This window comes from Erpetoichthys calabaricus, chromosome 6 (genome assembly GCF_900747795.2).
Source record: "Erpetoichthys calabaricus chromosome 6, fErpCal1.3, whole genome shotgun sequence".
Classification (NCBI taxonomy): Eukaryota; Metazoa; Chordata; class Cladistia; order Polypteriformes; family Polypteridae; genus Erpetoichthys; species Erpetoichthys calabaricus.
Window position 1 is genome coordinate 209,919,631 of NC_041399.2, and position 17,579 is coordinate 209,937,209.

Below are 17,579 nucleotides of genomic sequence, written 5' to 3' on the forward strand. Positions count from 1 at the left end.
CCCGTGACCCTGTGTTCGGATTCAGCGGGTTGGAAAATGGATGGATGGATGGATATGATAAGATTTTTACATAAATCCTTCAACTAGATAAAAGGAACCCAATTAAACAAATATGACACAAGATATTCCTACTTATTAATTTATTTCTTGAAGAAAATGACTGACCCATACCTCCCTTCTCTTCAGTATTTACAGCATTATTAGGGAGCTCATCCATCATGTGGAGGCACATTTCTTTTCCCGCTTCATGAAGCTACTTTACAGCTGCTTGGTTTTGACAGCCACATGAGTGGACCTAATGTGTGTTTGTGTTGTCACACACGTGGGACTGGGAGACGGCCTCAGGGCTCATTTGATAGTAATTACCCTCCAAACCAGGGGTTGGCGCTGTCATCTAATGCTTCTCGTCTACCTCCCTCTGCAGAAAGAGTGACTGACTGACTGACTGGCCTTCGTTGACGTCACTCCCGGTATGTGGCTTAATGAATCTGCTGCTTCCTATGAGTGTCCTACATAAACATCTATCTTGGGGCAGTACAGGGACCACCGTCTGAAGACGACTTGTTTTGTCCTTTTTTTTTTTTTGCTTCATTTTTTCATCATAAGAAACGGGGATCACTTTGAAGCTTCAAACCTTTATAATCTCTCTGCTTATACTTTTACAATGTCTATTGCACGGGTGTCAAAACTCCAGGTCTGGAGGACCGCAGTGGCTGCAGGTTTTCTTTCTAACTCTTTTCCTAATCAGTGTCCAGTTTTCACTGCTAATTAACTTCTTTTCCCTCTATTTTAATAGCCCTGTTTTTAAGGATCAAGTCTTCTGAATTGATTCTTTTCTTCATTAAATGACAGCCAAAGAAAAATGAGACAATAAATGAACTGACAGATGAATTGGGGCTTCAAACTCCAACCAGTTCCTTAATGAGAAGCTGATTCTTGCTGTTAATTAAACCCCTTATTCAATTCCATGGCTTGTTGCTGCTCTCATTCTGCCACAGCAGACATTTCCAAAACTGTTGATATTCTGTTTTTCTCTAAGAACTCCGTCAAAATGTTTTGGTAACCTGAGAGATCAACCTTACTGAGACCTTCATCTTAATTTTCAGATTTTATTTGATGGGAACAGGTGAGCTGGTCATGTCCTGCTTGTTTTATGTCTCATTATTGTCTGGCTGCTAATTAAGGAAAAAAACAACTAAGGGGCCTGAGTCAAGCTAAATAAAACTAAGGCTAAAGAAGTTACTTAACATCAAAAACTGGTCACTAATTAAGAAGATGGTTAGAATGAAAACCTGAAGCCACTGCGGCCCTCCAGGACTGGAGTTCGACACCCCCGCTTTATTGTCTGACATTTCATTGAAGGTATTGTGTTGTACTCACTTTTTCTTGATGGAACTGTACTGCTATCACTAGATGCAGAAAACATAAAACGAATAATTTCATGATATTAAAACATATCTGTATAACTGACTGATTGTCTAACCAGCCATGTCTCCTTAGAAGATATAAACATTCATTGAAAATCCCCAAAAATGGAGTGTGTATAACAAAATAAAAAAAAAGGTGTCTAATTAACCCTTAGGTGACAGATCAACTGCTAAACATTTCAAAAATTGTACACACCCATCACTCTTCTTTAAAAGATAACCCTTCTTCTCACTTCCAAACTCCTTATTTCCTTGAAGCTGATGCATACTGTATCCTCCTTGCTTGCTTTGTGAGTCCTAAAAAAAAAAGAAATAGGTGATAAGAAACCAACTACAGCAATACTTCATATCAGAAAAATATATCTTGATTGTATATGCAAATGTTATATGCATGCATCACTGTCCTAAACATAAGAGCACAAAATTACAGATACACAGTCCAGTTTGCCATTACTACTACAGCATACGCTTTCAGAGCCGCTAAACAAGGAACATGAGATACCCGTTAAGATGGAGGGCGATCTAAAGGGCCCATAGGTATAGTCGTGGCCAAAAGTTTGGAGAAGGACCCAAGTGTTGGTTTTCACAAAGTTTGCCGCCTCAGTGTTTTTAGATCTTCTTGTCAGATGTTTCCATGGCAGTGCTCCGCAACCGGTGTGCCTTGAGCCGATACAGGTGTGACGCGGTCAAATAAGACAATTTTCTAACTAAATAATATTTCAACGGTCCTCCTTAGAAACACAATAACGAGAATACGTGCAATGAAATATTCGCATAAATAGCCTTTTAAAGGTTTCATAATTTTATGTGTCATTTCTCTGAAATAATAAATCCCATCGCCTGGCGCCTACGACGTAGGCCCTATGTAGTCGCCAGACAACTCCGTAGTATGCTTTGATAGGCAGATCGCTCCGTGCCCTCACCTAGATTCAATTCAAGCCGACGTATTAGTCGTGCTACGTCGCATTCACTCGTCTTGCGACAGTAGTTATCATTCATTACTATTAGTTGTGTTGCTGAATTGTGTATGGTTAACGTTCTTCGTGTGATTCATATTTAGTTTTATACCCCTTTAAATATGGATACATTTTTACGTGGAAAAGATTCGTCTTCACGTACAGATGATGAAGAACCCAGCACAAGTGTTGCAAAAAAAAAAAAAACAAAGAAGATTGTGAAAAGGAAGTACAACGAAGACTACATTCAATATGGATTCTCGTGGTGTGGTGACGAAACGGCTCCAAAGCCACAATGCATCATTTGCGGTGATCAGCTATCAAACGAGGCAATGGCACCCGGTAAACTAAATCGCCATCTAAATTCAAACCATTCCAGTTACGCCAAAAAAGACAAACAACTCTTGTGTTAATTAAAAATGATAAGCGGTCATGCTTAAAAGATCTTGACCAAGAACTTCGGGTTGAGCTGTCAAATATTGAGCCGAATATAAAACTTTTGTGTTCATTGAAACAAGCGCAGGTATCACATTAATCAGTCATTATGTTATAATAATTATTACGATTGCATAAAAGTTAATATAGTATAGTTTTTATGTATGTATACTTATAATAAATGTATACTTATAATAAAAAATGAAAATTTATTGTAAAATTTGTGTATTAAATTAATATCTATATATCGGTGGCGTAGCTGGAGATCATGTTGCCTGGGGTGGTGAAAAATTTGACGCCCCAAAGCTGAAAGAAATTTTTTTTTTTCCGCCTCCTCAAGGAACAAAAAAAAAAAAGAAAGCACCGTAGTTTGGACGCCCCTAAATAGCTGCCGCTCAGAGCGACACACCACCCCCCACCCCCCCCCCCCAAACCCCAGCTATAGCTACGCCACTTCTATATATTTTAGCTTTTGACGTGCCGCGGAATTCTAGGAAGAACTTTGGTGTGTCGTAGGTGAGAAAAGGTTGCGGAGCACTGTTCTATGGGATACTGAAGTAGAATTACAAGCACTTCATAAGTTTCAAAGGCTTTCATTGACAATGACATGAAGTTCATGCACAGAGTCCATATTTGCAGTGTTGGCCCTTGTTTCTTTATCAAGACCCCTACAATTTGCCCTGGCAGGCTGGCAATCAACTTCTGGGCCCAATCCTGACTGATGGCAGCCCATTCTTGCAATGTGTGTGCAATCTCATAATGTAGATCAATGCTTATTGGCTTAAAAAATGGACATATTTGTTAAGTATAAGGCTTTTATTTTCATGTTTGGACCCCATTTTGAAAGTGCAGGAGCAGGCTAGGCATTTCTTAAAATAGAAAAAAAATGCTTTACTTTAAAACACAATTTCAAGTGGTAAGTTAACATATACCATGATTGTGAAGAAATAATGACTTCAAAAGAAAAAATACATAAAAGTTATCCTTAAAGCTCTTAATTCCTTCCTTAATTATCTTTAACTTGGGTTCCGCAATTTTACCATAGCTGAGCTTTTCATTGCATTTATTTATTCAGCGTACACTATTATCTTCCAGATCACAGAGGTGTAACTGTCTTCTTTCGACTCCTGGACACTGGCAGGTGAAGTGACTTGCTGACCGTCAATATGTGAATCACTGGTAGAGACTGAAAGGGCAGCATTGTGCCTTTTGACACCACTAGGGGGCTCCACTGGCTTTCTGAAATGTCAAATATTGTCCAGTCTAGGAAACATATTCAGATTTGGGCACATTGAGAGTAAAGCATGGGCTGGTGCCCTGCCCGGGGTTTGCTTCCTGCCTTGCGCCCTGTGTTGGCTGGGATTGGCTCCGGCAGAACCCGTGACCCTGTAGTTGGAATATATACAGTGGGGCAAAAAAGTATTTAGTCAGCCACCAATTGTGCAAGTTCTCCAACTTAAAAACATGAGACAGGCCTGTAATTTTCATCATAGGTACACCTCAACTATGAGAGACAAAATGAGAAAAAAAAAAAACAGAAAACCACATTGTCTGATTTTAAAGAATTTATTTGCAAATTATGGTGGAAAATAAGTATTTGGTCACCTACAAACAAGCAAGATTTCTGTCTCTCACAGACCTGTAACTTCTTCTGTAAGAGGCTCCTCTGTCTTCCACTCGTTACCTGTATTAATGGCACCTGTTTGAAATCGTTATCAATATAAAAGACACCTGTCCACAACCTCAAACAGTCACACTCCAAACTCCACTATGGCCAAGACCAAAGAGCTATCAAAGGACACCAGAAACAAAATTGTAGACCTGCACCAGGCTGGGAAGACTAAATCTGCAATAGGTAAGCAGCTTGGTGTGAAGAAATCAACTGTGGGAGCAATTATTAGAAAATGGAAGACATACAAGACCACTGATAATCTCCCTCGATCTGGGGCTCCACACAAGATCTCACCCCGTGGGGTCAAAATGATCACAAGAACGGTGAGCAAAAATCCCAGAACCACACGGGGGGACCTAGTGAATGACCTGCAGAGAGCTGGGACCAAAGTAACAAAAGGCTACCATCAGTAACACACTACGCCGCCAGGGACTCAAATCCTGCAGTGCCAGACGTGTTCCCCTGCTTAAGCCAGTACATGTGCAGGCCCGTCTGAAGTTTGCTAGAGAGCATTTGGATGATCCAGAAGAGGATTGGGAGAATGTCACATGGTCAGATGAAAAAACTCCACTCGTCGTGTTTGGAGAAGAAAGAATGCTGAGTTGCATCCAAAGAACACCATACCTACTGTAAAGCATGGGGGTGGAAACATCATGCTTTGGGGCTGTTTTTCTGCAAAGGGACCAGGACGACTGATCCGTGTAAAGGAAAGAATGAATGGGGCCATGTATCGTCAGATTTTGAGTGAAAACCTCCTTCCATCAGCAAGGGCATTGAAGATGAAACGTGGCTGGGTCTTTCAGCATGACAATGATCCCAAACACACCGCCCGGGTAACGAAGGAGTGGCTTTGTAAGAAGCATTTCAAGGTCCTGGAGTGGCCTAGCCAGTCTCCAGATCTCAACTCCATAGAAAATCTTTGGAGGGAGTTGAAAGTCCGTGTTGCCCAGCGACAGCCCCAAAACATCACTGCTCTAGAGGAGATCTCCATGGAGGAATGGGCCAAAATACCAGGAACAGTGTGTGAAAACCTTGTGAAGACTTACAGAAAACATTTGACCTCTGTCATTGCCAACAAAGGGTATATAACAAAGTATTGAGATGAACTTTTGTTATTGACCAAATACTTTTTTTCCACCATAATTTGCAAATAAATTCTTCAAAAATCAGACAATGTGATTTTCTGGGGTTTTTTTCCTCATGTTGTCTCTCATATTTGAGGAATACCTATGATGAAAATTACAGGCCTCTCTCATCTTTTTAAGTGGGAGAACTTGCACAATTGGTGGCTGACTAAATACTTTTTTGCCCCACTGTAGTGGATAGTGGATGGATGGAGAGTAAAGCACTGCTGATAAGGAGAGCACTGACTGGGACAAATGAAACCTGTTTGGCTCGGATCCAACCTGACCTTCCTACAGTATGTGGCAGACGGACTCGACAAGGCGACCATGTGCATCAATTAATAATTCAGTCGTTGCTGTAGTTGGCTTCATGCTAGTGTGTCTGTTAATCTAATTTAGTGCATCTGGTAGGTCCTGAACTCCTGCCTTAAACCGTTCCCCTTCTGGCCTTCAAATACAATCTGCAGGTCACGCCGGGGTGCAGTTCAGTAGAGAGTTCACACAGCCATCTGTAAGGGTCCGCTGCTTCAGGACAAGGAAGAGTTGAATCCCAGTGTCAAACATTTACTCTGCAGAAATATCACTTGCATTATACAGTATGTGTAAAGGTTTTTGTAAGATGTTTTGAATCGAGAATTCAGATGAATAAAAAATATTGATGATAATTTTGATTTGATATACTTTATTACGAGGGGGAGTCCAGCTAAAGTTAGAAAATAGGATTTATCAGAAAATGGAACAAACCTTCACAAAACGAATCCACCCTTCTCAATCAATGCACTTGCGTCACACCTGCCTGGAAGGGCTGGGATTCCAGCAGAATAAAAGGTTTTCATCTCGTCCTCCCCTCCACTCGTGCACCACTTTCTTCACGTCATCATCTATCTTGACCACACAGATGTTTTTTTTTTTTAGTGGTCCAAAAAGATGGAAATCACATGGTGCCATATCTGGCAAATACCTCAAACTTCAGTTTCTCCAGACGAGCTCTTAGCAGTGTGTGTATGTCATTGTCTTGCAGCAAAAGGACCCCTTGAGACAGCAGTCCCCGCCGCTTGGATCGAATAGCAGGCTTCAAGTTGGCCTCCAGCAAGTCAGAGTAACTTGCACTCGTGACTGGAATGCCCTCGGCATGGAGTGTTCAACCATAACTCGGGTGCATGAGTGGTGGTGAGGACAACAACAACACTACCATTTATTTCTTGAGCATGTTTTCATACAAATGATGGTGCGCAAAGTGCTTTACAAGATGAAAAAAGAAAAAAATAAGAAATATACAGTACTGTGCAAAAGTTTTAGGCAGGTGTGAAAAAATGCTGTAAACAAAGAATCCTTTCACAAATATAAATAATGATTGTTTATTGTTATCAATTTACAAAATGCAAAGTGAGCGAACAAAAGAAAAATCTAAATCAAATCCATATTTGGTGTTACTACCTTTTGCCTTCAAACCAGCATCAATTCCTATAGGTCCACTTGCACAAAGTCAGGGATTTTGTAGGATTCTAGTCAGGTGCTTGATCAGCCAATTCTACCAAACAGGTGCTAATGATCATCAATGTCACACGTAGGTTGAAACACAGTCATTAACTGAAACAGAAACAGCTTCAAACTGGGTGAGGAACAGCCAAACTCTGCTACCAAGGTGAGGTTGTGGAAGACAGTTTCATGTCATGGCGAGATTGAGCACAGCAACAAGACACAAGGTAGTTCTACTGCATCACCAAGGTCTCTCCCAGACAAAGATTTCAAAGCAGACTGGGGTTTCAAGATGTGCTGTTCAAGCTCTTTTGAAGAAGCACAAAGAAACGGGCAACATTGAGGATCGTAGACGCAGTGGTCGGCCAAGGAAACTTAGTGCAGCAGATGAGAAAGACGTATCAAGCTTATTACCCTTCGAAATCGGAAGATGTCCAGCAGTGCCATCAGATCAGAACTGGCTGAAACCAGTGGGACCCAGGTACACCCATCTACTGTCCGGAGAAGTCTGGCCAGAAGTGGTCTTCATGGAAGAGTTGCAGCCAAAAAGCCATACCTCCGACGTGGAAACGAGGCCAAGCGACTCAAGTATGCACGAAAACATAGGAACTGGGGTGCAGAAAAATGGCAGCAGGTGCTCTGGACTGATGAGTCAAAATTTGAAATATTTGGCTGTAGCAGAAGGCAGTTTGTTCGTCGAAGGGCTGGAGAGCGGTACAATAATGAGTGTCTGCAGGCAACAGTGAAGCATGGTGGAGGTTCCTTGAATGTTTGGGGCTACATTTCTGCAAATGGAGTTGGAGATTTGGTCAGGGTTAATGATGTTCTCAATGCTGAGAAATACAGGCAGATACTTATCCATCATGCAATACCATCAGGGAGGCGTATGATTGGCCCCAAATTTATTCTGCAGCAGGACAACGACCCCAAACATTCAGCCAAAGTCATTAAGAACTATCGTCAGCGTAAAGAAGAACAAGAAGTCCTGGAAGTGATGGTATGGCCCCCACAGAGCCCTGATCTCAACATCATCGAGTGTGTCTGGGATTACATGAAGAGACAGAAGGATGTGAGGAAGCCTACATCCACAGAAGATCTGAGGTTAGTTCTCCAAGATGTTTGGAACAACCTACCAGCCGAGTTCCTGCAAAAACTGTGTGCAAGTGTACCTAGAAGAATTGATGCTGTTTTGAAGGCAAAGGGTGATCACACCAAATATTGATTTGATTTCGATTTCTCTTTTATTCATTCACTGCATTTTGTTGATTGATGAAAATAAATGATTAACACTTCCATTTTTGAAAGCAGTCTTTGTTTACAGCATTTTTTCACACCTGCCTAAAACTTTTGCACAGTACTGTATAATTAGGCAATACTAATTAACAAAGAATAAAGTAAGGTCAGATGGCCAGGGAGGACAGAAAAAAACAAAAAAAAACTTCAGATAGAGAAAAAAACAAAATCTGCAGGGGTTCCAAGGCCACGAGACCATCCAGGCCCCACTAGGCATTCTACCTAACATAAAAGATCTCAATCAGTCCTCATGGTTTTCAGGCTTCACGTGGACGAATTACACAAAAAAATAAATAAAACTTTTTAAACTTTTACATTTTTAAAATTTAAAATTTTAAAAAATAAAAAAACAAGACAAAATCTTTTTATTCTGTTGGAATCCCGGCCCTTCCAGGCAGGTGGCACAAGAGCATTGATTGAGAAGGGTGGAGGTGACATTGAGAAATGACTGCATCAGTTTTGTGAAGGTACGTTCCATTTTCTAACTTTAGCTGGACTCCCCCTCGTAATTGTCTTTTCGCATGACCTTTGGGGTCAGAGCGACACCCCTGGCGTTACGGGCCTTACTCAAGGGCCCGGTGGAGTAGGATCCAGATTTAACTTTGTTGTGTATTCACACATCAAGCTGTATTTCCTTTTTATTTTTGTGAAACACACAACATTATAGACAGTAGAAGTTACACAGTATATAAGCCATTCAAATAGAAATGATGCCTTAATTAACACTTTACCTTGGAGAAATCAGATATGAGTACTTTCTAAACAATCAATTAGGGAAGGAATTAACAACATTATTTCAATAGGTACTCACAATTTTGTCTATCGTTTACCCACTTTAATGAACAATAAAGACAGCAAAAGCTAAAACTTACTCTCCTAGACTTCAATCGGGAAAGGCATTAAGGGAAAGAGAAACAGAATGTAAAAAACAAAACCGGGGTCACAAAACCAAACAGTTTATTATCACATTCATTTATTAACATATTCTTTATTTGGTATTTTAAATGTCCACTTATAGTGGTTCACCAACTGTTCGTTTGAAAACTTTGATGAAGCAAATGGCCTGTGCTTACAGTAGACCAGCACAAAATAAAATGGAAGAGAAAAAGAAAAGGAAAGAAGAGGTTAAAAGTGAAGACCTGCAGGCACAAAAAGAACTGAGAAAAATAAAACACAGTTGGTTGCAGTAATTGAGGTGTTAAAAACAGTTTCTGAAAAATATTCACAGATACACTGGAGGGATAGATAGATAGATAGATAGATAGATAGATAGATAGATAGATAGATAGATAGATAGATAGATAGATAGATAGATAGATAGATAGATAGATAGATAGATAGATAGATAGATAGATAGATAGATAGATAGATAGATAGATAGATAGATAGATAGATAGATAGATAGATAGATAGATAGATAGATAGATAGATAGATAGATAGATAGATAGATAGATAGATAGATAGATAGATAGATAGATAGATAACCCATAAAACGTCTCTGCCCATCGGGGCTTATAGGTCACGGCCCAATGTTCATTGTCAGTAAGTTTAGAAAGCCACTGGACTTTTACTGTCACAGAAATTACCAGTCGGAGAAAATATAAGAGCCTTGGATTAGAGGAACAATTTTTCTGCTCTGTGAATTCAGAATACAGACAGTAGAGTGGTGGTGGCACTGTGATGTAAGGAGTGGGTATGTATTTGAATGTTATAGAGCGGCACCAGAGAAGACCCACAGCACCTGGTGAAGTCTATGAATCACACACGTCAATCAGTCATTGCATGTGAGGGATACGCGACAAAGTCCTAAATATGAAGACTTTAATAGACCTGCCACTGCTATGTTCCAAACATTAGGGTGCCCTGAAATGGGGGGCACCATGAAAAAAAAAAAATGATTCCCCTTAAATAAAAGTCTGCAAAATGCACTTTAATCACATCGACTGAATTGTTGGATTTGTAATTTGAAACTGTGGAGCAGAGGGGGAAATCAAGGACAAATCTGTCTTTGTTCCAAACATTATGGAGGACACTGTGTGTGACGTATCAGTAGTACTGTATGTTAAAAAAAGGCATTGTAAAAACGCAATGTAGTCCCGCATTTACAAAAGAGGCCGACGTCCAAGGCAAATTTGCGCTGGACCAAGAACTTACAGTGAAGATGCAAAGTGGCCAGGTGGCAGTTTTATAGACTGTAAAGCTGAACATCTTAGTCATTGAACAAAGTCAGAGCTAAACAAATTAAAAGCTTATTTAAAATAAATAAATAAATATAAAATTCAACGTCTGTCTGTACGTCTGTCGGCTTTTCACACGAGAACTACTTAACGGATTTAGCTTGTTTTTTTTCTATAACATTCCTGTTGATTTTGCGACTTCTCTCATTGAACAAAGAATCAGAGTTGGATTGTGGTACCGATTTATTTGTGCGAACCCAAGAGACACACAGCGGGCTGAGGGGAGGGGGGTGGTGCCCTCCTGACTCATGCGCCAGCCTTGGGGCATGTACCTTACCTCTGCTTAGCTAGCAAACGAGAGAACTACTTAACGGATTGAGATCGGGTTTTTTTCTATAATGTGCTTGAACATTCTGGTTGATTTTGCGACTTCTCTCATTACGCTAAACATCATAGTTCGCTTGCAGGAGTGATATATTCACGCTAATCCGAGGGAGCGGCTGCGGGCCGAGGGAAGGGGGAAATGTGACGTCAGGAATGGGGAGTCAGACAGGGCCCTCCTCACTGTCCTTTATCACTAATACGCGGGCGGAGCCGTGAGGCACGGCTAGTAAATAAATAAAATCGTTTACAAATAATTTTCTGGGGACTCTATTGAAGAAACCAACTAGACACAATATCATAAAATCCAAATATACATTCTCAAATTCACTGAACGCATGTCAGAGTTGTGGGGGCCAATGCCTATCCCAGCAGCAGTGGCTTTAAGGTGGCAAACACCTAACAGCACAAGACACAAATATAATATGTGCACATACACTCACGCAAACTGAAGTTCATTTAGAGTCATTCAAACTTTGGAGATGTAGGAAATAAAAACCAGGGGACCTGGACTACAATCCATGCAGACAAAGGGAGAACTTGCAAACTCCACATGGCAATTGACTAGGATTCAAACTCAAGATTTGGGATCTATAAAGCAATAAAGCTAATTCTGACACTAACCACAAAGCCATCTCACTTAAAAATAATATGCTGGAATGGAGTTGTCACAAGATCATTTAGGGTGGCATTGTGGCACAGTGGCAGAACTGCTGCCTCACAGTAAGGAGACCAGAGTTCACGTCCCAGGTCCTCCATGCGTGGGGTTTTTCACATATTAATCAGATTACTAGGACAGCATTTTTTCACTTAAGAAATATTGCAAAAATGAGAGCCCTCATAACTTTGCAAGATGCTGAAAAATGAGTTCACGCTTTTGTTTGTAGTCAACTAGATGACTGTAACGCACTCCTCTCAGGACCACCTAAAAAAGACATCAATCAATTACAAAGAGTGCAGAATGCAGCTGCTAGAATCTTAACTAGGAAAAGAAAATCCGAGCACATCACACCAGTCTTAGCGTCACTGCACTGGTTAACTGTGTCATTTAGAATTGACTTTAAAATCCTGCTGATGGTTTTCAAAGCCTTCAATAATCTGCTCCATCCTATATCTCAGAATGCCTGTCACCTTACACTCCAAATTGTAACCTTAGATCCTCAAATGAGGGTCTGCTTAGAATTCCAAGAGCTACACTTCAAAGAAGTGGTGAGGCGGCATCCTGCTGTTAGGCACCTAAAATCTGGAATAGCTGACTGACAGAAATTCGCCAGGCTAATATGGTGGAGCACTTGAAAAAACTGATAAAAACCAAATATTTCAACATGGTTTTCTCATAGCTACTGTGGCTGCCGGCCGGACCATGCCCGGCCAGGACGCCCCTTCGGTACTTGGTCCCGGGAAACAGCCATGGACGGCATAGTAACTCACCGGAATGCTTGGTGGCACCCCCCCTGGATGACAGTGGTGCCTCGGACTCCCACAGGGCTTCACGGGAGTTGGTTACAGCCCTGTTGGGATCCGAGGGTGCTGCCAGGGAGTGCTGCAACAATAACTGCTGGGCCCCCTTGGACGGGATTTCTACCACACCCAGAAGTGCTGCCAGAAGTAGGTCAACGAGCACCTGGAGCACTTCCGGGGGTATTATAAAAGGAGCCAGGAGTCACCACTTCGGGAGCTGGACTCAGGTGGAAGAGGACGGAGCTCACAAGGAGTGGAGTAGAGGCGACTGAAGAAACGAAAGGACTGTGAGCATTGTAGCTAATTGTGCACTGTGGTATTGTGTTGAGCAATTGTGTTGTGTGGTTTGGACATCTGGCTGTCTCAGTGTCATCTTGCACACTACATTTTAGTGCAACCCTGATATTCTGTTTATGCATTTAATTTTTTTTTCACGCCTCCATGATCCATACTAACCCTACTTTCTCTGTTGTTCTTTTTCTGGTTTTCTGTGGTGGTGATCTACACCCCCACCACCTGATCGGGGCACCATGCAATCCCTACACTGATGGACTGAAGGCCAGAGGTCCACATGACCGTCATCATGCTTCCACGTGTGCATTGAAAACCATGAGGACTGATTGAGATCATTAATGTTAGGTAGATTGCCTAGTCGGGGCTGGCTGGGTGGTCTCATGGAATTGGAACCCCTGTAGATTTTGTTTTTCTCCAGCCCTCTGGATTTTTTTTTGTTTTTTTTCTGTCCTCCTGGCCATCACTTTATTTTTTGTTAATTAGTATTGCCTAATTTTTATATTTTTTCATTTTCCTTTCTTCATCTTGTAAAAGCACTTTGAGCTACGTCATTTGTAAACGGTGTTGTTTTTGCATGTTCTCCCCATGTCTGCATGGTTTCTTGCCACAGTCCAAAGTCACACAGTTTAGGTGACTTGGTGATCCTAAATTGTCCCTAGTGTGTGGATGGAGTGTATGTGTGTTTGCCCTGCGATGGACTTGCACCCAGTCCAGGGTTTTTCCTGCCTTGTACCCTATGCTAGCTAGGATAGGTTCTAGCAGACCCTCCGTGACCCTGTTCAGAACTAAGCGAGTGAGTTAAAAAATCACTGACTGACTGGCATGGGACTGTGGTCACAATGACTAACATGCTGATCTGGCCCAACACTAGAACATTAGAAAAATTGGGCCATTCAGTCCAACAAGCTTGACCATCCTGTTCACTGAGATCGTCCAAAATAATATCAAGTTGAGATTTGGAGGTCCCTAAAGTCTTGCTTTCCACCACTTATTCCATGTGTCTGTGGTTCTCTGTGTGAAGAAAAACTTCCTAATGTTTGTGCGAAATCCGCTCTTAAGTTTCCCCGTGTTCTTGTTGCACTCTTTTTAAAGTAACAACTGGATTCGCTGTATTCATTCCTTTCATAATTTTAAACACTTCAGTCATGTCACCTCTCAATGTCTGCTACTGCAAATGTTCAATTCCTTCAGTTTCTCCTCATAGTTCAGACCTCTCAGTCCCAGAATTCAGCCTTCTTGATCTCCCTTGGACTTTCTCCAGAGCTGCTCTGTCATTTTTGTAATATGGAGACCAAAACTGAATACAGCACTCCAGGTGAGGCCTCACTAGTGCGTCATAAAGCTCAAATTTAAACCTCCATGACTTGTACTCCACACATCGTCACATTTAACATAACATAGTACTTCAACTCTTAAATGGCACGATGAGAGATGTCAACATTGGTTGCACGGCAGGAAATCTATCATGTCAGCTTCGGTAAATACGATAGAAATTAAACAACTGTTAAGAAAACGCTCTCATGTGACTTCTATTAATGTTATTCAGTTTAAAATAAAGTTGTCCTGTATCATTTTCAGCTTAAATGAACGTATTTTTGTTCAAACGTGTCTACTGAAGCTCAAGTTTTCTAAAATGTGCCTTTAATTATACAGAAATATTTACAAATGCTGCCATGTATAATTCAAATGGAAAAGACCCAGCGCAGGCACACAATGACTTTTTAAATGAAAATGTTCTGGAAAAGCTCAAAAGACATTCATGCAGTACAGGAAAAGGCAGCACACCACCATCTAAACTGGTCAAACTGTAAACCTGAGGGGAGTCGTATTACCAGACCATGGGGGTCCTGCTAAGAGTGGTCCAAGCCGGCAGTCAGATAACCTTTTAACCAACAATCTTACCTGGTGGGCTCTTCATTTCTTATTCTCCTTTTGTATAAACGGCAGTGAAGTGGGCAGTTGAACCCCCTAAACGCTGCTTTTTGTCAGTGTCTGGTCATTTAGGATATTTCAATCTCTATTCTGCCTTGCTATCTATATATTTTTTCAAATGAGAAGATTTGTGTAAATGGAAGGAGAGAGTCTTTTGTTAACCACTTAGGAAAGAATTCATGCTGTAAAAGTTAGCTGAAATGAGCTCTTATAGTTACTGTTGAATAATCCGTTTCAACAATAAAAGCGATTGCTGGTATTTTAAATTTCTATTAGAAAGCTGGTAATGTGAACATTAGTCTGTTTAACAAGGTCACTTAATTTGCTAATTGCATATTCCACCAGAATTTAGTCATGTCGTAAATAAATAGGCTGCCCAGAAAGTTTTACAAAACAATCTTTTTATTTGTTAGTAATTTATTAAAGAACTATCCACAGTACCTGTCGAAGACAGGCTATAGAATAATTAAAAAATATTAGCTGCCTTTCGTTCTGCTTGAACCTTTCCTCTGTATTCGTGTGCGTTTTTTAACATCTCTTTAATGGTGCTCCCTATGCCAAGTATGTTCCCATAAAACCATTTGTTTACATTACGTTTGTCACAACTCACGCACACGCAAGGATTAGTTGCAGAGTCAACGAGTCTAGCATTCCTCCAAGCACAGAGGGAATGCCTGTGACGTGACAGTGAGTTTTGTCGCCATTAACAGCTGATTGTCGCCCTCTATCCCTGGATGTCGACTTTTGTCGACATTCGCCCTCAACCCCTCCTGTCGACAAAAGTAAACATTCGCCCTAAAAGAGTTAATGTGATCTGCATACTTAACAAGTTTGTCTGTTACATCTTTATCAATGTCATTCAAAACAAAATGTAAATGAAAACATTAGTGGCCCCAACACTTATACATAAAATGACTGTGTTTTTATATCAACCAATCCAGAACTACTTCTGCGAAATCAGATAAGAACTAACTTCAAAGTTTGAAACAAGGATCATCAGTAAGGTATTGGTGCTAACCACAGATACACTCTGCCTCCCCCAGTGTACGTGTAATTATTTTGGTTTACAGTGAGCTTGACAGGAATTTACAGACAAATCCATTAGAGTCCTCAGATGGTTTGCCAAAGCCCTGGAGAAACTCCTATAATCCGTACTGAGAAGACTCTATTTGGCACAGATCTCCATTTTTTGGAAGCAGAGTGATCTCTGCTCTTCTGCAGCTCAAAGGTAATTCATCATCTTTCAAGCTTTCTAAAAACACCACATGCACATCAGCGCCCAGTAATGGTCAGAACTGTCTGCAGTACTCGGTGGGGAGGCCGTCAATCCCTGGAGACTTTCCGGTGTTTAAATCAGAAAGTGAATCTGACATTTCTTGAAAGGTTAATTCAGAATCTATTTATGGCTTAAAATTACATGGAATTCTAGGAAGTCGGTCAAGAAAAGCAACCACTGCCGAATTATCAATAGAATTATCCTTAAATGAATTTGTACAAAAATAAGCAGCAAAGTCTCTGATGTCCTCAGTATTGCACAGTCCACAGTGTCATACAACATGTGAATTAATTTGCTTTGGGATTCTTTCTTCTCCAAATTAAACAAAAATCTTGTAGGTGCATCCAAGTGATTTAAAAACCTCACTAGGGCACCTTGCAAAAGGAAATTCCAAAAAAACAAGTATCAGCAAAGGAACGCTTTTTAGATGTTAAAAGAGAAAAACATCTCTTCATCAAATCCATTTGGAAAAGCATCATGCAGTTTTAAAATGTCTCCTTTCAAAGCTTTCATATCTGGTAAGCAATTTCTACTGACTTCCTGTGTCTATCTGTGAACTTTAGAAATGTCCCACCACTGCTTAACTGAATCAAATTTAGATGTGGTATCATTCCACTATATGTGTAATTCTAGAAATTCTGGAATTCATGTGCATACTGACACAACACTGAGTTGTCAGTGTGGTACAACACTGGTGGCCAGCAAGGCCTTGTTTAACACTGGCTACCAGCATGGTACATCACTGGCCACTCTTATGGCAGGACAGTAATGGCAAGCTAAAGCAGGGTAGTTAACTAAGTGAGTGTGTTCACCTTACAATGACTGGCGCGCTGTCTAGAGGCTGCATCTTCCCAGTGACCCTGCTCAGAATAAGTAGGTATGGATGGATTGATGAATGGACAACAAATACAACATGTAAATGATTTACTCCAAGAATTTGACTTCATTTCAATGAATGATGTCTCCCTGCCCCACACATCACAGGAGGGTAATTTCACCCTCGGGCAAGATCCACCAATGTGTATTCTATGATTTTTGTATTCTTGTTGTTCATGGTGAACAACACACCACTTTCACTTGGTGATAGTTTTGCAGGTAAATGGAGTTTAATTTACAAATGAAGCACTGAAAATCAAAGAACTAAACTGTGCTGGGGGAATCTTGAAGACACAAAGTGTGCAGTTCTAATCATTAAAACCAATGTATAACATACACAAATCCACCATTAATTGTTTAAATGTATTCCTCCATAGATTTGTATGTGCTGTCACATTCGTATTGACGGTATGGAATTTTTAGTTAATATGTATAATTATTTACAAATTATTACAGTATATACTTAAATGAAATTGTAACGAGTTATTAAAGCATAAGGAAAAGGACTAAAGGTAAGTCCTCTGGGGAAGTCGATATTTCCATCCTTACTTCTGGTCATAAGCACTGGATTGCAACCAAAGAAGGGGCCCCAGGATATAATTTGTCAAAAAAAAGGTTTTAACGTGGCTTTAAGTTTGAGCATGTGAGGTCTGCCTCATCTCAGAAAAACCAGCAGTTTGATTTTCCAAGGTTAGAATGAGGTAAATGAGTAACAAACGCCCCTCAAGAAAGCGAGGATAAACTAGTAGGAAAGCTCAAACACCCCTCATATGAAGCGGTGTTAAGATCATTAGA

At 40.7% G+C, this 17,579-nt stretch overlaps 1 protein-coding gene across 1 annotated transcript in view; it reads right to left on the minus strand.

Moving 5' to 3' along the window:
- LOC114653844 (arf-GAP with SH3 domain, ANK repeat and PH domain-containing protein 1-like) overlaps window positions 1–17,579 on the minus strand; it is a 354,271-nt gene that overhangs the window by 82,540 nt on the left and 254,152 nt on the right. Inside the window, 1 exon segment of the mRNA XM_028804406.2 lies at window positions 1,624–1,724. Within this exon segment, the coding sequence (XP_028660239.2) occupies window positions 1,624–1,724 (101 nt within the window).